A 20,265-nucleotide genomic window follows, 5' to 3' on the forward strand; every position below is an offset into this window, starting at 1 on the left:
TTCAGTTGGATTCCGTTTGCCTCAGTTCCGCTAGATTTCCGTTTTTTTCACGCAAGCGAAAGTGCAGTCTGCCGCACTGGACAGTTCAAATAATATTAACTTATATATCAGATCCAGTGTACAATATCAGCATTAGAATGCACCTATAGTGTCCGGACTATAGGGGATGCAAAGGTGGCAATCCCTTCAGAGCTAAGGTGACTTGGGCCCCTCTATAGCAACAGTGTTATGAAAGGTCATACCATAAAAATGAATACTCCACTTTATAATCTATACAGATCCAACACGGTGTGAAGTTTATGAACACAACAGCATGTGAACAAAGGATTTAGACTAGATTCACACCTGCAGCTTTTGGTGCGGTTTTATTTTTAGCTAGAATGCATATAAAAGGATGGAGACTCATATTTCTCCTATTTTGTATCCACTTCTGAGTTTGGGTGAAAAAACTGCATCAAAACAGCATACGTGTGAGTTCAGCCTTAACCTTTTATAATTTCTCCGAATTTCTCCTGACTGTATTGCAGGCAGCACTTCATATGCATAATAATGTACAAATACTTTCTGTACCTTCAGTATGGGTGCCATGAAAACAGATACACCGGTCAGTAAGAACACCATAATTCCTGTGACTCGTTGTTCCCTACAACCAACAAACATATTACCATGTTAATGGGTCGGATGACCTTAAAAATTAAAAAAGAAACTATCTAATATATATAATATGAAGTTGTAAAGTTTATCAAAAACACTTTCCTAATATCAGAAACATTTAGGATATGTTCACATGGCGGATTTGGGATGCAAAAAAATCCTCTGTGGATCCACAGCAAAATCTGTGTCAGAAATCCAACATTACTTGCAGATTTTTTTAAAGTGGATTACGCTGCAAATACAGGTGTGGATTCGTCCTTTCAATGGGGCTAATTCACGAGTGGAAATCTGACATGACGTCAATAAGTGACAAATGTATGAATAACAACGCCGATATCAAATTGATAACAATAGAAGGCAAACTGTGCGCGGATTTCACGCAGATTCTGGACCCAAATCCATGAACATGGCCTGAGAAATATATAGTTATTTAAGCCTAACTCCTGGTTTGGAGGCCAGCTTAACAGGCTAAACTTTGGTCTATAGACTAGATTCTAGACCAGCACTACGTGTACACTAGTGGTACATGCCATGTCTCTAAGGGATACTTGCAATGTCCACATACTGTGCTTTTATTGGGCTGCACAGTGTATGATCATACTGTATCTTGATGTATTATATTTTAATGCGGAATATTTGACGTATCCCATAAGAAGCACTGGTCTATAGTCTGCTGAGGGGTTCTAATGTGCCCTTCATTAAAGGGTTTGAGTTGTTTAGAAAAGACATTATCAACTACCCTAATAGGGTTTTTTGTGTGAATAGAGATAGTTCATCTTTTGGGACCTCTATCAATTAGCGTGGTGGAGAGTGGCTATAAAGAGCGTCTCTTTCTCTCTCACTGGAGGACCCAACACATCTGTGCAGTACGCATGCAGCTCATCGATTTCACGGGCCACCGTGTAATGCTTTATTTCCCCTGTGGGAAATCACACACTTATTTCTACGTTCCCTTCATGATTACAGCTGATCGCTGGGTGGCCCCAACAGCAAGATAACCTGTACTCAGTTTTTAGCCATGGGACCCTTCTAACAAAAAGGGATTATGGAAAGTAGATAATACTGCAGTTTGCAGGAGGAGAGAGTCACCTAAAATCATTATAGTAGGAAATTGCTCATCATGCAATTCCCTACTATTTTAGCCAAGATACCTCGAAACCACAGGAGCTCTTTAAAGAGAGCCAGTCCGACTCCAGGCAGTATTGACATAATTTCTGGATCTTTTAGCACCATATATGTAATTGAATACTTTCATACGTTTATGTCTACATTACCTTACTCCTAAGAACTTAGGTTGCTCTCCAGGAGCAGATGTCTCAGTTTCCATTTTCAAGCTGTCGATGTGAGCAATGGAGATGACAGTTGCAGCTACATACCAAGGAAGAGCCATGAAAGAGCACACAATCATAAGGACAGCTACCCAAAACAGGTCCAAGTGATACCCTGCTCCTTTCTGCAGAGAAAAGCAGAGTATAAAAATCAATAACGAGAAAATATTTACTATGGATGTAAAAGGTGACAGATCAAGATATGTCTGGACCGGTCATCGATAACATATTACAAGGCTCTTATAACATACAACTATTGTTCCCTCAACTAAATACTCTTATATAATAAGACAGATACGTAACAGGATAGCTGAGCGTTCAGGAAACAGCGGGTAACATTACCCACAAAATAATCTAAGGTGAACGGATGTTTAAGCCTGATGGAAGACGAGTCTAATGAGGATACAAAGATTTTGAACAATAATGGGTGGTCCTGAATTACTTTTTATGTTGTGCATTTCTTCAAAGGGCTACATGGACTAAATGTCCTGGAAAGTGATCAACAGGAGAAGTCTTCCCATATACTAAGAACACACAACATCTCCGTTCCACACTACTTAACTAAGACAATCCACCTTTCTATAACTCTGACACGAGTATCAAGGACCACTGCTAAAGTTACTCTGCACTATGACTAAAACAGATTTGTGTTTATTAACTTTAACGAAAGTATGAACCATAAATATACATTCAAGGACTAGAATATACTGAAATTCCACCCTAAACATAGGTCTTTTATACATATATATATACATATATATATATATACACATATATGTACAACAACAATGTATAATGTGATACTAGGGGCATTTTCCGAAATGCTTTGCTCATAGTCTAGAACTGTGGGACAATATGCATCCATCCATTATTTATTTTTATTTTGGTATTAACAGTTTAGATGTCTATTACGTGGCTATTATGTGTAATGATTAATGTCTTTTTATTTGGGTTGCAGTAGATGAAATGTGAGTGGATGTCAGACGATCATGCAATCTACAGTATATCCAATTGCCTCTTTTCTCTGGCCCTCCAACTCCATGCAGTATAGTTGTATTTAAGGGCAGGGAACAACATTTTTTTCAATGTTCCGTTCACTTTACGTCATCTAATTCTCAGTACATGAAATAAGAACTTCTAGCACCAAAGCCAAGGCGGAGGATGGAATTGCAAACTACTGGTGAAATCTCCAGTAATACAACCCGATTGCGTGGAATCAGTCCGGTGACCGAGCATGAATAAGTAAATGGAGTCTGTAACACTCTCATGAATGTTTCAGCTCTCCAATAAAGATGTGAGGAAATGTTGTTTAAGAATATAGTAAGCCAAACTAGGTAGACAAACCTTAAGCTTATGTTCCTTTCTGTTGACAATGACACCCGTAATCTGTTGGTCCATGAAGATTAAAATGGTGACAAGAAGAGCTGGTAGAGCTGCAGCAAGGTATACCCACCAAGGGTTACCTCCGAATGGGGGCACAAACCAGCCTCTGTCAGGACTTGTTGGCTAAAAGAAATAATAATAGTAGTTATTATTACTAATAATATTATAAATTAGAAAATCTGTCATGAATATTGTATGTGTATACATTAATGAACATGATTTATAGATGTAGCAGTGCTGAGGTTGTCATATAGCCGAGCTCATTATAATATCATCTTGTTGGAACCGAAGGTAAACTTACTGATTACAATTCAGTTATCATGGTTCACAAAATATACAGTGCCATGACAAATTCAGCCCTACTCTATCTGTATATATTAGAATTATCTTGTTGTTCATACAATTGGATATATATATATATATATATATATATATATATATACTTACTGTATATATACACAACTTTTTTCCCTCACTAATTGTAATGCATGTGTCCAAATCTATGAGTAAATTGGACATGCTATAATATTATATTATCAGATCTACCACCTACCTTAAATTCACTAGGAACAATAAGCTTTGGTGTATCAACTCCAACAAGGGCATCGATTCCACAGAAGATAAAAATTGATAGGATGATGGCAAAGTCACTGATGAGTTTTCTGGCCTGGAATTAAGTTTAGGGTCAATCATAGACAAGCAAAAAAAAACCAAACATATTATAACTGTAGAAAGTGTTCACCCCCTTGTGAATTTGTTCAGATTTCGGGGGTAGGGGTGGCGGTGAGTACTTTTGACAGGCATTGTATACATAGAGATTATAAAAATAAGAAAATAAAATATTTAATGTTCTTTTTTTATATTATCCCTGTATTTATTGTACTTCCTTATTTTTTATTATTTTTTTAAATTAAATAATTTTTGTAAATAAAAATTCTAATACCTTGTTTTCAGTTCATTAAAATTTAAAACTTTGCATGCAGTCCCCCATGTTCTTATATGTTTAACACATTATCCTACATGTTTAAAGTATTCCTATTAAAATGCGGTGGATCCATCATTTGAGAAAACAAATGATCCACAGGAAGTCATGTTTTCATAGTTAATGTAAAATATTATTCACATGTTCTCAAAGCAACGTTTCTGTTTAGCTGACCTCAAAAGTAAAAGTTTGATGTTGGGAAGAACTTGCTCGAGTGAACTTTCTATTACCTGATACTTTAATTAACTGGCTACAAGTAAATGTCTGTGTGCAGGTTTTGTTTCAGTAGCACCGCAAAGCACTGGGTGATGATCACACACATTTCCGTCTGGCAAGATTGTGGTATCGCTTTCCGGATCACACACAAAGAAGGAACCATTGCAATGTAAAAGGGTCCGGCTCATTAGAGCAAAAGCTATTGTTAATCTAGGCAGCCTGTGAATACACTTTTAGAATTCATGGGAATAAGAGATGTAAAGAGCCAGGTAATATACGTGCCACTAAGGCTCTGTTCACATTTGTGTCAGAGGCTCTGTTTGAAATCGTAAGAAATAGAGCTGCACGCGCCATTTGTATCAGGTGGTTATAAACCGAAGCCACAATGCAGATATGAACTAAGCGTAACATATATACAGCAGACTTAGCTATTTAAGTTTTTGCAGCTTCTGAAGCCCCGAACTAACAGCGGATATCGCTAGGAAAAGTTTCATCTGGCCACACATTTTTTCTGCAGTGGCTGCTGCAGGGAAAATGTAATATTACACGTCAACCATTCTAATGAATAACGGACCATGTAATACTTGGATGGGCCCGGTCCACCAGAACCAAAGGCTCTCCTTTCCAGATAATAGGGATCCAAATCCGGGAATCCCGCTCTATGATGTCCATATACTTAAATAGGGAAAATGAGAAGAGATTGTTGCGGTGGCACAGCCCTTACAATCATGTAAAGAGAATTATCCTATCTATTTACTGTGCTGCAGAGGGTAGCCATCCAAGTTCAAGCTGTCCTGCTTTAACTGCTAACTAAAACATTCATTATTTTTGAATCCTGTAGAAAAAGATATCCCGACAATATTGAACCAAACTGATCTAAACTGAAATATATGTTTAAAAAGATCTATCTAACATGTACAAAATGCAAAGATAAGCATGCTAGGGGTTATGTTGTCATCAGAATCTCTTAGGGCATGGCCCCACGTGGCAGTTTTCCTCCGCAGCTGTCCGCATCAATGCCGCACAGAATCTGCGTTGCAGATTCTGTGGCGGATCTGCCCAAAATGTGCAGTAAATTGATGCGGACTAGCTGCTGCGGACTGCGGTAAAAGTGCTTCCCTTCTCTCTATCAGTGCAGGATAGAGAGAAGGGACAGCACTTTCCCTAGTGAAAGTAAAAGAATTTCATACTTACCGGCCGTTGTCTTGGTGACGCGTCCCTCTTTCGGCATCCAGCCCGACCTCCCTGGATGACGCGGCAGTCCATGTGACCGCTGCAGCCTGTGATTGGCTGCAGCCGTCACTTAGACTGAAACGTCATCCTGGGAAGGCGGACTGGAGAAAGAAGCAGGGAGTTCTCGGTAAGTATGAACTTCTATTTTTTTGACAGGTTGCTGTATATTGGGATCGGTAGTCACTGTCCAGGGTGCAGAAACAGTTACTGCCGATCGCTTAACTCTTTCAGCACCCTGGACAGTGACTATTTACTGACGTCTCCTAGCAACGCTCCCGTAATTACGGGAGCCCCATTGACTTCCTTAGTCTGGCTGTAGACCTAGAAATACATAGGTCCAGCCAGAATGAAGAAATGTCATGTCAAAAAAGCAAGACGCATCCGCAGCACACATAACATGTGCATGACAGCTGCGGACTTCATTGCGGAATTTAGAATCTCCATTGAAGTCAATGGAGAACTTCCGCAATGACTCCGCAACCAGTCCGCCACTGGTCCGCAACATCCATTGTATGCTGCGGAAACCAAATTACGCACCGCAGCCTATGCTCCGCAGCGGAATTTTCAGCCACGTCTAAACGAAGCCTACTAAAAAGAAGTGGAAGGCAATGGAGAAACGGCTCCGCTGCGGATTAACGCTGCGGAGTGTCCGCAGCGGAATTCAAGAGCAATTCCGCCACGTGGGGCTTTGCCCTTAGTAGTGCAGCTCAGGCTTTGGGCCTGTAACTTCAAATAATCATATCTCAGCACAGAAGTAAAATATTAAAAAACAGTCTTCACTTTTTTTTATGCACAGTACTTATACTCCTGTTAGGACTCTTCTAAAGTGCATCCTTCAGTGAAACATATAGTATGAACAGCGGCATCTACAAGGTATTCATTAAAATATTAAGCTGGTATGCCCTATAGGCACCCTTCTTACTAGCTGAACTGACCAGGTAGGTGGTGCTGTGCATATTTCCTACATCTAGTCTTTCTTTAATTAACCGTATAGAATTTTTATGGTGAGAATGTTCAGAAAATGGTTGTTTATATGAAAGTGATAGGTACACTTCAAAAGCACCCTGGTATTTGTCAAAGAGAGCAATTTCTCAATTCCTTTTTGCAAACTGCGAATAAACTGATGAAGGATTTGCTCCTTGCCAAGTATAAATGATAGTGATCCGAGATCAATTACTCTTCACATCATTTTGTATGTAGCCTTATCTTTATATTTTTATTAACTTCTGTCGCAAGATACTTACGGTGGTTGGGAAATAGCGGCTGGCTTTGAATTTTTTTAGAGCCATTGAGCATGTGTATGTGCCAAAGAACAAGATGAAGGACATTAAAGTGATATCAGGGACATATTTGCAGTTGTTGCCAATGAGTTGGCCCCCGTACTTCACACATTCTTTCTTTGTTAAAGAAGACCAAACAATTGTTGAGTTGTGATGCTGCAAATAAAGAAAGAAACACATTGAACATTTTTGGAAACAAGCAGATACATTATGTGCATATAATAAGTAGATATTATCATGTATTACCATCAAATTTATGATCTGTGTTTAAAGGTTAAATGTAATGGCTAGACAGCAAAGGCGTAACGTGAAGCTCCTGGGTTCTAATGCAAAATCGGGAATATGGCCTCCCATCTATCATGCTTCATTTGTAGCATTGGTCTCCACTTCGACTGCATAAGGACCTTTTGGGGCCCTGAGGCTCAGGAGCCAAGGTGCAACTGCTACCTCGCACCCCCTAAAGTTATGCCCCTGTTAGTGAGCTATATTGAATAAGAATTGACTGTGACATTTTGAGATGACTAATAAAATATAACGTGCACATGTGATGCAATGTTAGATGTGGATTTTCCACAACGGATTTCATATGACAGTAGCAGCAAAGTGGATGAGATTTAAACAAATCTCATCCACATGCTGTGGAATAAATCTGCTTAAAATACAGGCAAAAACATTGACCTCCAGTGCGGTTTTCTAATCCGCAGCATGTCAATTTATGCTGCGGAATTATTGCACTGATTATAGAACTATAACCAGCATAAAAGGACATACCATGGAGTAATAATCACTGGTGTTTTTTTTGAGGAAAAAAGCTTTTTTTCACAGTGCTTTCTATGGGATTACACTTACCAGATCTTCTGTGGTGGCAAGGGTGGTAGAAAAGAAATCGAATGGGAATTCTGTGGTCTCGTTAAATAGTGAACTGTTAACTGAAAAGAAAAAAGAGTCAAGATCAGTATTCGCAAACCATGACCAGCCACCCACTGAAAGCAATGACTTCACTGCAGAAATCATCTTTAAAGAAACGCTCCATTCATAAATACTGTGTAATGCCTAATGCGGGTCCAGAGGGGGCAGTGCATGACACAGGGATTCAAAGAACATAAAAAAGAGCATCCCTTTGTCATGCACCACCCTTCAAGCTCCGCACTCCGCATAAACACAGTGTATCAGTTTTGCCCAGAGTATTCCTTTAAGACGGCATGTAGACCAGAAAATGTATTTGAAGTAAGAAAAACATTATAAAATACAGATTTTCATTCTCATGGATGCACTTGAGTGTAATACTGGAATATTCTAGTTAATTGCGTTGTTTCTTTAATAACACAATATTACAGTGAACACATAATTTATAGTGACTATTGTTAGCTGTTTCTGAATGTTTTCTCATACTTGATCAATGTAAACTGTTATGGTACAAATATTTTTTTCCCACAAATTAGGAGAACTGGATTGTTTTTTCTCTTTTATAGAATAATATCTACAACAGGAAATACAAGAAGTTGTCTGCACTTAAAACTTATCTAGATTTATTATATGTATCTTTAATGGAAGAAATGGAATGAAAAACTTTTATATTTAATAAATTGGTCAAAACAATGTGACATTGTTATTTCTGGGAAGTGTCTAAGCTACAAGGGGATTTCTAAGAAGAACAATCATGCTACCTACATAACTTCTCCGCATTTATGCAATATGGAGGATTTAAAATGTCAGAGATTACAGAAATTCGCTAAATCTAGGGTCGACATACTATAGAGGCCGATCATGCAGCTGCTATGGGGAGATTGAAGAGACGGGGACCTGTCCGAGTTGGTCCCACCACTTTGCTATTAGGTGGCGAGAACCAGCAGTGGAACTAGACTTTTCTTAAATAGGGCAGTTTACTACTCTCGTCTATTTGGTTGTTGGTGCTCCCCCTTGGCACTTAGCACCCTCGCAACATGCCCTATTAGTGCCCTTGAGTTTCTTTTCAAAGATGATTTATTTATGGTGAATATGAGGCTTTTGAACACCAGCTGGGGGCTGCACATATGTGAGATCGCGGCTACAGAACATCAGCTGGGGGGTTCACATAGGTGAGATCACAGCTACTGAATACCAGCTAGTTATGGAAAGAGGATGGAGGGAGGCATAAACACCAGGCCCTTCTTTCCTGGGTAGAAACCACAGAACCATTATGGGGATCCCAGTTTAATCTTTGCTATGAGGCCCTTTTTATTCCTGTAAGCATTTGAACCCAATGTTCCAAATTGGGTCAGTTTGGGCTTCCCCCATAGTTTCTTGAAAATGCTACTCTGGGTAGTGTGATATTTTTCGTACTGTCTAGCAATGCTAGGATGTTGTGTTCAGTTGCTGTTTAAATGACTTGAGTGTGTGGTCTTTAAGCATATGTAGGATTTCTCTAGATAGGTTTCCTCCTCATTCACATATTCTTGAAGGGGTTGTCTCAATGACAACCTCTGTCCATATACCGTATTAAGGCATATAGACATCATGGGAGGTCATCAGCTCTGGACCCCGCTCTATGTGCAAAAAATTAGAGCTGCTCTGTAATAGTGGCTCCCATTCTGGTAGACCCGGCACGGCCATGCATTACACGGACGGCTATTTATTTAAATGGCTGCTATGTAATGCTAATTTTCTCGTGCACGATAAATGATTCCGGACACACGGCTTCATTTTATGATGAGACAACCCCTTTAAGTAAGTCTTAAGTAGTACATTGAATGCAATGTGTAAAATTATGTACCACATCTCCGGTAGCTGGATATGTTTAATTAGAAAGTACTGAGTAAGATATTAGCATTATATAGACAAGAAGATTCTAATACTTACTTGGGTCTGGTGGGAGACAAGAACAGCTAAACAGGGTGACTTCACCCACTTTGTAATGTGAGTTAATTGGGTAATAATCTGCAAACTTGATCATCTTCTTAAAAGCATCATAAATGAAGATGAAGCTGATGAGGCAAGAAAACCCTTCTTCTGTAAAACGTGTGAAGTACTTGACAAGTGAGCTAGCATCAGTGGCCACTAGGATGAGGCATAAGAAAGCTGACCACAGGCCAATCCACAAGCGGAACTCCAAGTAATCAAACTCGTTATCTCTGGAAAATAAAACAATGAATGAAGTCATCTGATATGAAGAGTACAATGAAAGCCAGACAATGTGGAGACTGACAGTCAGCCCATAATTACAAAATACTAGCTTGCTGTAATATGTATCAATCTGACATTTCTCATAATCACTATACTATATTCTGTATAGATGGCTGGATATAGAAAAAAATATTCACTTACTTGCTGAAATTGAATAAAAGCCTCTCAAACACAAGGACGGGGCCCGTACTACTCAGAATTGTCAGTGGTTGGCCAGCAAAAAGGCAAAATACAGCACCTGACACAGCAGTGCCCAGGAAGCTCTCCAATACACCCTAAGAAAGTAGAATATCATCATACATTTCTTCATTCCAAAGTACATTGCTCTAATTAATAAAAACGTATACGACACAAGAATATATTGAAAGAATCTATGCAGTATTTAATTGTATTTAGGAAGTACGGTTATCATGCCTATAAAATGTGATACTGTATATAACTGGAAAGGTATGTGGTCAGTTGTGTCAATGATAATTTTATACTAATGTACTTAAGAAATAAATGCACATAAGAATCTATTCAAATATTACTAATGTATGTGTTCATGTAATGAAGGAGTACTTGGCTTACTGTTGACAAATTCTGAATTCATTCACAAGGGCAAGTGACTAGACCTGCTTTATTGTCACCAAAAAAAGAAAACATAACTATAGATATACTGGGTAACAACTGTATGATATCATATATTGTTGAAGATATTTATGAGCCCTATAATGAACCCCTATCTCGTACCTTCTAGAAAATAACTTTCTCATTTTTCATTTTTGGAGGGCAAACTGAACCATATCTGAAGCCATGATAGACCATGTCACAATTAAAGCCAAATTTGGCTTAAAGTACACCAGACAGGTGTATATTCAACTGAGGACACCTAAAGAGGTACTTAAAGAAAAGGTGTTAAGCGTACCTAATAAATGTCCTTACTGTACCATGCCAACTCAAACAATCAGTCAAGTAGGCAGGGTATTGAAAGGAAGTACTATCTTAACTAGCGATGTCTTTACGCCTATCAGCAAGGACAAGAGGACTGAAGTGATAAATCGATTGGGGTGGAAGATGTAGAGAACTTATATAATACTATATAAAAATACACTTAAATGTAAAGGAACATACTTCAAGGGGTTGTCCATTCCCCAAATATTGATGGCCTATCCTCAGGATAGGCCATCAATATCTGATCGGTCGGGGTCCATCTCCCGTCACCCCTGCCAATTAGCTGTTTTGAAGGGGCCACAGTGCTCCTACGGGCATTGCATCCCCTTCATTTCCTTTACTGCTCACACTGTGAATCGCCGATAGACTTGCAGCGGCGGTTCACAGTATTACAGCCTTCCCCTATTGAAGTGAATGGGAGAAGGTTGTAATACTGTGAACCACCGTTACAAGTGTGTCGGCGATTCACAGTGTGAGCAGGAAAGGAAATGAAGAGGAAACAGCACTTGTACGAGCATCGCGGCCCCTTCAAAACAGCTAATCTGCAGGGGTGCCGGGAGTCAGACCCAAACCGATCACATATTAATGGCCTATCCTGAGGGTAGGCCATCAATTTTTTGGGACTGGATAGCCTCCTTAATTTGAAATAACTTGTATCTGTTAAAAGGTCAGACATTGTAATATTAATGTCTTAAATACAATGATTACATACGTAGGAAGAGTTTTAAATATTAATACAACTAACTAATGAGAGATTCAAAAGTATTGTGAATAAAATCTTAATGACTTGTTCCTTGTTTATGGAAAACTGACCTAGTGGATAGCAGTAATAGTAGGTTTTATATTAAGACTCAATTATAGTAGGACACTACAATTTAATTCTCACATGAATACTAATGGACACAAAGAACAATCATTAAGTACGTTTTTATTTGTGCCTGTTTCCATTTATAGGACAGAATACTTTGGATATACAATTATGTCTTACAAAAAGACATCTATGCAGCTTTTTATTAACGTCATGGAATGAGATTAGGAGTACAGTTGAAATAATTGGAAGAAAATATATAAATATGGGAATATCAGAGAATTGCTCCTATAGTTAAGAAAATAACACTTGGTTAAAGAAATAAGTCATTACAACAGTCTATATATGGCTAGGAAAGTCACCATTGTACATTCAATGCTCACTCAATTCTTCCAGGTAACTGTACAGATGTAGTCATCTTTAACTTGACTCTGATAACTTGCTGCAGCGTGATATCACACAACAAAAGCCATTGAAAAGTCATTGAAAAAGTCAAGATAAGGGATCTAAGCCATTGTTTATTTAATGCGTTAATAGTCAAGATAAAGACAGCTACATCTGTATGTTGGCAAAACTATGTATGACAATTAGAATGGCACTTAATAGGGGCGATAATATGGAATCCATAGGAGATTAATTAATAATAATTAGAGAGCACAAACATATATGGGCCCAAACCAAAAATGCAGAGGGATCTCTCTGTGATTCTATATTCACATTTCTCCATGACATAATTTCCCCCCAAAAAATCTACTTTGTCAGTTTTGTAAGGGCATGCTAACAAATCCTTCTTAAAAAAATAATGGGTGAATGGTCTGCACATGAATTTAATTTTTTGCCCTATGTGGTAATATGGAGAGTGGATATGAAATAGATAGGAATAGCACATACTGGTTCATCTTTTGACTAGCTCTTAGAGCAGTGGTCTGCAACCTGTGGCTCTCCAGCTGTTGCAAAACTACAATTTCCACAAGCGTCTGCTAGGAGTTGTGATTTTGCAAAAGCTGGAGAGCCACCGATTAGGAACAACTGTCTTAGAGAGTGGGGAATATTGTGCAACAATTATACATACCATTTCCACATTTATTCCCGCAATGATTTAAACTTTTGTTGTAAGATTGTAATATTTGACACCAGTTAAATCTCTAACTATATATGTATAATGCGCTAAGAACCTCCCTATTGTAAGTAGATTTAGCAGTAATGCATATTTATTTATATTTAGTGGCTTAGGTGGCATTAGTGTTCGCAGTGTGCTGTCGCCATTTTCTTGTGTGCTGTATATATATATACACAGCACACAAGAAAATATATAATCTGCTACTGTTTAGAAAACTACAAGGGTAGCAGTGCTTAGAGTATAATTAATACCTGCATATTTTCTGTGGCATCTCCAAGAAGTCCACCGAAGGTAATAGCATTGGTCACAGTTCCCAAGTAAATAAAAAGCATTGCTGAAAGCGACTGGATACTTAATCCATCATAAAAGTCACTAGCAAAAAAGGGTGCTTTTCTTTTAATGTCTTCAACTAATCCTCCACAAAATCTGTTGAAATGAAAAGAAAATTGTGAATTCATGAAATTATATTGTAAATGAAGACACTCCTTTAAAATTGTACATCCAGTAAGGGTTCGTATAACTTTTTACTTCTAGCTTAAAATACATAAAACATGTATTCACTACGGAAAACATTTTGGACCATGCAAGAACAAATGAAAATAAGCTAACACAGATTGAAATGACCATGGCATTGTCATATATCCCACACCATGTTATCCAAAAAGTTTTTTTAATCATTCACTTCTAGTCATGTGAAATGTTTATTCTCCTTAGTTGCAAACTCGAATGAAAAGCCCCCAAAGGTGGATCAAGGTTTACAGAGGCCCCTGGGGAAAACATTGTGTAAAGGCCCCTTCTTTTTCCAAAGGACAACCAGGCTGAAAAATAATAGAACTATATATTGTGAAATGAAAAATTTAAATTCAGTGTCCTAATAATACCGCTATACACTACCTAAATAACACTTTTATAAAGTGCCCAAATAACAGTTCTTAGATCCTGGGTTTTCAAGCCAAGTATCAGAGACTACTAGTTAGTCCCTGCTGGGAGTCATTCTAAGGAGTGTGGTGAAGAGCCCTATTTTGTAGAGCCCCAGGGCATTTGCTCATTTTGCCCTCCCTATTATCTAGCAAAGAACATAATTATTAAATTGTACAATTGTGTAAAATAAACGGTCACAGTTGAGATGTTTGCCTGGAAAGATATTCTTGTTCTTTGCATAGTCATAAAATAGGGACCATTTATTATTGCATCACTGACCGTCCAGTCCTCTGCAGCTCTGGTGAGTCACCATGTCCTCCACCTCCATGACCAGCATCATGTGGAGTGTCTCCATTCATCTGTACACTTTCCCCACCTGCGTACATATTTTTTCTGTGGGTAGGACAATGGTAAGAGTTGTCAAAATATGTATAACAAAATATACTGTAGCTATGAACAGTTGAGGTTTTATATACAAAGAAGTGGGAAGTATATGCAAACAAATAACATATAACATATAACATTTAAACAATTTAACTAATGTCTCCTAGGGTATCCTAGGGTCTATGTAGCTGTGTTAACTGAATGCACAAAGTAAATATGTATTTTTGCCTTAGAAATTAAAAACTGTACCGCTTATCAGAAGATGGAAGAGACTTTGGCGGTTCTATCCGAATTGTAGGGTCCCATTCACCGGGTGGAAGCACAATTACCTCATCCAGAAACTCATCAATTCCAGCAATCAGGTCCTGCCTGTCTTTTGCTTTATAGGCAATGTCATGGAATACCTATAATGATTCACATAGAACAATATTACTCATCAAAACTTCTATTTAAAAACAAAAGATACAATCCTAAAATGCTAAAAAGTATGGCAGACAAAGTCTGTTTTTTCAGTGATTTTGTATATCCGGCATTAATATATATTTGGAGAACTAAACTTGCAATTAACATTAAGCCACTGTTATTATGTAATATGCAATTAGTATAGAGAAAAAATAATAATTTGTACAACTCTAGGAATTTAAAAGGAATAGAAAGCCAAATGGAAAAAAAGAAAAACCGTTTAGAAAACCCAATTTAAAATACCATATTACGGCATTCTGACTTAACAGAGGGGAGTCTCTCAGTCAGGACCTCTATTAATTATCTGGAGCAGAGAATGGCTAGAAATAGTGTCTTTCATTCTGGAGAACTCAATACATCTGTGAAGTACATAATATGATTGATAATTTCAATTGCCACCATGTAATACTTAATTTCCCCTGTTGTGGTGCTGTAGAGGAATTGAGGACTCGCTGCTGTTTTCCCCAGCAGATTACAGCTGATCATTTATTTTCAAAAGATTTTCTTAACCCAAAAGGATTGTCAAAGCTATACAACCCTTTTGAATACAGGCTAAAATATGTCCCTTCTACAACTATTAATGCCTAACTCCAAGTAATCTTGGCCTCATCATTTTATGTGTTCCACTTGAAGTTAGGAAGTATTATTGTAAAAAAAGACTGTTCCCTAACACGTCCCACAATCCTGAAGAAGACTTTTTTCATTCACCCCAAATTGGCGATACAATTAAAATAAATATCTAAAAAATAGCAAACATAACATATAGCCCTCATAAATATTTATTTTCAATTAGGAAATAAATATATGTCAGTATTACCTCATCAGACATTAAGGTGGCTATACTTCTTCCAATCTCATGGTAGGACTTGGCTTTTCCTTTTGGTCCCAGGAGGATAAAAAGGAATCTGAATACAAAATTTGTTTTTTTTAAACATATAATTAACATTCTAATTAAACATGTACGACTAAGACATTTATACTTTTGGGACGACGCAGGAAGCATCTGGTACGGTAATCAAGCTGGGCAGGATTAGCTCTGATATCACAAGATACACCAGATGGACACTTCTCAATTAATTTGCATTCAGTTTATTAAAACTTCCTTTTCTAAGATGACTTTTACTATTTGTGGGACACAGTGGTATGTTTAGCAATATCTCATCCATATAACAGTTTAAGCACTTTAGAGGGCATACAACTGGTAACAAGTTCCCATTAAAGGCAACTGCTTTTTAAGAAACTAACTGCTATTTATGAGGGAGTCCCTCAGACTCAAGACCTAGTGTCTCCATCCTAAACATTCCCACAATAAGATTTCAACTAGCTAGATTTGTTTCCTTGACTGTACTCACTAGAATTGTGATAGAAGGAAGCTTGGTAGATTAAGTACTTTTACTGCAGACCTTGTTCAGTCTTAATGTGGTGGCACAAATTAAAGGGGTTGTCCAGGTTGGGGGCTGTTTTTCATACTGATGACCTATCCACAGGATAGGTCATCAGTATATGATCAGTGGTGGCCCGACACCCAAACCCGCACCGATCCATCTCCGGGCGTTATGCAGTGGTCGGTGCAAGAATCAGAAGACACTGGTCACAGTATTGAGGCCGTACTGCAGTACTGCTCCTATTCAAGTAAACAGGAGCAGGGCTGCAGTAATCACTTTAATTGTTTTTTATCTACATTTCTTCCTTCTGCTCTTTACAGTAAGTTTGTTTATTTTATTATATTTATTTTGTCAGATGGGGATTCCAGAAGATCTTCTAGAAGTGGCAAGGCTACGTCTAATAGAAGACATTTGTCCTGCAGAAACTGTTATATATCTTTACCAGACTGGTACGAGGACAGACTGTGTAGACGTTGACTACAGAAAGAGTCAGGTAAACCTGCTTCTATGTTCCAAAAAATTAAGGGAGGAATATACGAAGACTAGGAATTTAACAGCTTCTTAGTAAATGAGTTATAACCGTCGGCCGGGCCATACGCCACAATCGTGATGCAATGACCGCGGCCATGCACCAAACATGCTCCCTCTTCGGCCCAGAAAAACTCCAAACACATACTTTACTCTTCGCTCCTTCATCAGTTCAGCGCTTCTCATTTAAGGACCTATGTCGAGCAGCATCAGAACCTTATATGCAACGTCTGTGCTGCATTGCATACAATATTCTGATGCTGCCCGGCGTCTGGTCCTTATATGAGCGGTGCTGATGTGAGGAAGGAGCCGGAGGGGAGAAGAGGAGCGTAGAGGTAAGTATAATTTTTTTTTCTTTGTCTTTTGTTTGTTTTTTGTTATTTATTTACTTACCTGACCAATGGGGGAAAAGATTTCGACTATAATTTACACAAGTTTTTTGGTGTTAATTCTAATAAATTTGTCGGTCCGCGGTGGCCACGCTCCCTATCCCAGAGGCAACATCCCGTTTCCACATACAGTTAAGGAAATAAGTATTTGATCCCTTGCTGGTTTTGTAAGTTTGCCCACTGTCAAAGCCATGAACAGTCTAGAATTTTTAGGCTAGGTTAATTTTACCAGTGAGAGATAGATTATATTAAAAAAAAACAGAAAATCACATTGTCAAAATTATATATATTTATTTGCATTGTGCACAGAGAAATAAGTATTTGATCCCCTACCAACCATTAAGAGTTCAGCCTCCTCCAGACCAGTTACACGCTCCAAATCAACTTGGTGCCTGCATTAAAGACAGCTGTCTTAAATGGTCACCTGTATAAAAGACTCCTGTCCACAGACTCAATTAATCAGTCTGACTCTAACCTCTACAACATGGGCAAGACCAAAGAGCTTTCTAAGGATGTCAGGGACAAGATCATAGACCTGCACAAGGCTGGAATGGGCTACAAAACCATAAGTAAGACGCTGGGTGAGAAGGAGACAACAGTTGATGAAATAGTAAGAAAATAGAAGACATACAAAATTACTGTCAATCGACATCGATCTGGGGCTCCATGCAAAATCTCACCTCGTGGGGTATCCTTGATCCTGAGGAAGGTGAGAGCTCAGCCGAAAACTACACGGGGGGAACTTGTTAATGATCTCAAGGCAGCTGGGACCACAGTCACCAAGAAAACCATTGGTAACACATTAATGGATTAAAATCCTGCAGTGCCCGCAAGGTCCCCCTGCTCAAGAAGGCACATGTACAGGCTCATCTGAAGTTTGCAAATGAACATCTGGATGATTCTGAGAGTGATTAGGAGAAGGTGCTGTGGTCAGATGAGACTAAAATTGAGCTCTTTGGTATTAACTCATCTCGCCGTGTTTGGAGGAAGAGAAATGCTGCCTATGACCCAAAGAACACCTTCCCCACTGTCAAGCATGGCGGTGGAAACATTATGTTTTGGGGGTGTTTCTCTGCTAAGGGCACAGGACTACTTCACCGCATCAATGGGAGAATGGATGGAGCCATGTACCGTCAAATCCTGAGTGACAACCTCCTTCCCTCCACCAGGACATTAAAAATGGCTCGTGGCTGGGTCTTCCAGCACAACAATGACCCGAAACATACAGCCAAGGCAACAAAGGAGTGGCTCAAAGAGAAGCACATTAAGGTCATGGAGTGGCCTAGCCAGTCTCCAGACCTTAATCCCATCGAAAACTTATGGAGGGAGCTGAAGATCTGAGTTGCCAAGCGACAGCCTCGAAATCTTAATGATTTACAGGTGATCTGCAAAGAGGAGTGGGCCACAATTCCATCTAACATGTGTGCAAACCTCATCATCAACTACAAAAAACGTCTGACTGCTGTGCTTGCCAACAAGGGTTTTGCCACCAAGTATTAAGTCTTGTTTGCCAAAGGGATCAAATACTTATTTCTCTGTGCACAATGCAAATAAATATATATAATTTTGCCAATGTGATTTTCAGTTTTTTTTTTAATGTAATCTTTCTCTCACTGGTAAAATTAACCTAGCCTAAAAATTCTAGACTGTTCATGTCTTTGACAGTGGGCAAACTTACAAAATCAGCAAGTGATCAAATACTTATTTCCTTCACTGTATGTGGTGACTGTTGCGCAAAAAAGTTTTTTCACTGTAAATAGCCAGAAAACTCATGTAGAAAGGTTGATAAATTGTCCCCTAAGTCTTTTATAAGAGAATGTGTACATGAGTCCATGCGTAAACTGAATATTTCTCAGTCTAAGGCCTTATTCTCACGAACGTGGGGAAACTCTGACATGAAAAACAAGTTTTTACTTCAGCTTATGAAGGAGAAGAAACCCCTAAAGCAGTCTATTTTCCCCTGGATAAAATAATAGATTAATTAGAGCAGTTAAGTCTGAGGATTTAGAATGGCCTACTGAATCATCTAAGAAGCCTAAAGTCTTCATGGTGGAAGACACATCTAAGCAATATATAGAGTTAGAGTAAAATACACCTGAAAAGGCACTAGTTCTAAATAAACGCTTTAAATTACGCTTCCCTATGGATAAGGAACAACTTCATGGATGGGGTACAACTACAAACGTACATTTGGCCATCTTGAAAATGTCCAGAAAAAGAGTAGTACCAGTGGAGGATGGTGACTTGAATCGCAATGTGGCCACGGCATTCAAAATATCGTATATAGCTAGTTCAGCCCAAGCAAGAGTATCAGTTTCAGCTGCGCCTGTGGCAAAAGTTCTGGGAGGTTGACTTTTCCATCTACAAGGTGACAACCAGGACAGCATCCATAGGGAAAAATTGCTAAGATCCTTCAGATATATTTTACTGGCAACTGATTTCTTGTATTACACCTCTACTCAGAGCATTAAAGAGTTTTAACAGGATTAGAAATACATGGCTGTTTTCTTTTAAAAACCGCACCACACCTGTTCATACGTTGTGTCTGGGTTTGTAGCTCAAATTCACTAAAGTAAATGGGGCTGAGCTAGAATACCTCATTATGTGGTGCTGTTTTTAAAAGAAAGTAGCCATTTCCTAATCCTGAACAACCCTTTTAAGTCGTCAGCTAAGAACATAGAACTTTCCATAGACGGTTGCAGGACAATCTGGCTGAAAAGCTGGGTAGCTGACATGACATCTAAAAATACCATATGTGATTTTGAATTCAGACCAGGTAGATTGTGCCGCTCTGAGCAGGATGAACTTATGGAAGGATTTAAGATAAAGACACGAGCCAATGATCTGGCAAACGAGCGTTCATATGAATGGTCATTCCAAATCATTGCCCTGTGTACACAGGGCACCGATCAGCCAATGAATGAGCAAACAATCGTTCATCGGTTGATATGCTAGTTTATGCGGCCAATAAAATGGTTACTAGTCGGCAGCACATCTTCCTGTGAAAACAGCGAGATGTGCTGCCGACATGATGGAAATGTTTGGGGACAAACGATCATAGTAACATGCTTAACCAATAATTGGTTCTTGTGAAAGT

At 38.6% G+C, this 20,265-nt stretch overlaps 1 protein-coding gene across 5 annotated transcripts in view; it reads right to left on the reverse strand.

The window, feature by feature from the left end:
- The window catches only part of SLC4A4 (solute carrier family 4 member 4), a 238,071-nt gene that overhangs the window by 26,111 nt on the left and 191,695 nt on the right, over nt 1-20,265 (reverse strand). For all 5 annotated transcript variants that reach the window (XM_075860692.1, XM_075860695.1, XM_075860697.1 and 2 more), the window contains 12 exons: nt 15,684-15,771; nt 14,654-14,808; nt 14,300-14,413; nt 13,351-13,525; nt 10,380-10,513; nt 9,915-10,186; nt 7,926-8,005; nt 7,041-7,232; nt 3,919-4,032; nt 3,327-3,488; nt 1,929-2,107; nt 571-643 (listed from right to left, as the gene is read on the reverse strand). In XM_075860692.1, the coding sequence (XP_075716807.1) occupies nt 571-643; nt 1,929-2,107; nt 3,327-3,488; nt 3,919-4,032; nt 7,041-7,232; nt 7,926-8,005; nt 9,915-10,186; nt 10,380-10,513; nt 13,351-13,525; nt 14,300-14,413; nt 14,654-14,808; nt 15,684-15,771 (1,738 nt within the window). The remainder of the gene's footprint in view (nt 1-570; nt 644-1,928; nt 2,108-3,326; nt 3,489-3,918; nt 4,033-7,040; nt 7,233-7,925; nt 8,006-9,914; nt 10,187-10,379; nt 10,514-13,350; nt 13,526-14,299; nt 14,414-14,653; nt 14,809-15,683; nt 15,772-20,265) is intronic.

This window comes from Rhinoderma darwinii, chromosome 1 (assembly GCF_050947455.1).
Source record: "Rhinoderma darwinii isolate aRhiDar2 chromosome 1, aRhiDar2.hap1, whole genome shotgun sequence".
NCBI lineage: Eukaryota > Metazoa > Chordata > Amphibia > Anura > Rhinodermatidae > Rhinoderma > Rhinoderma darwinii.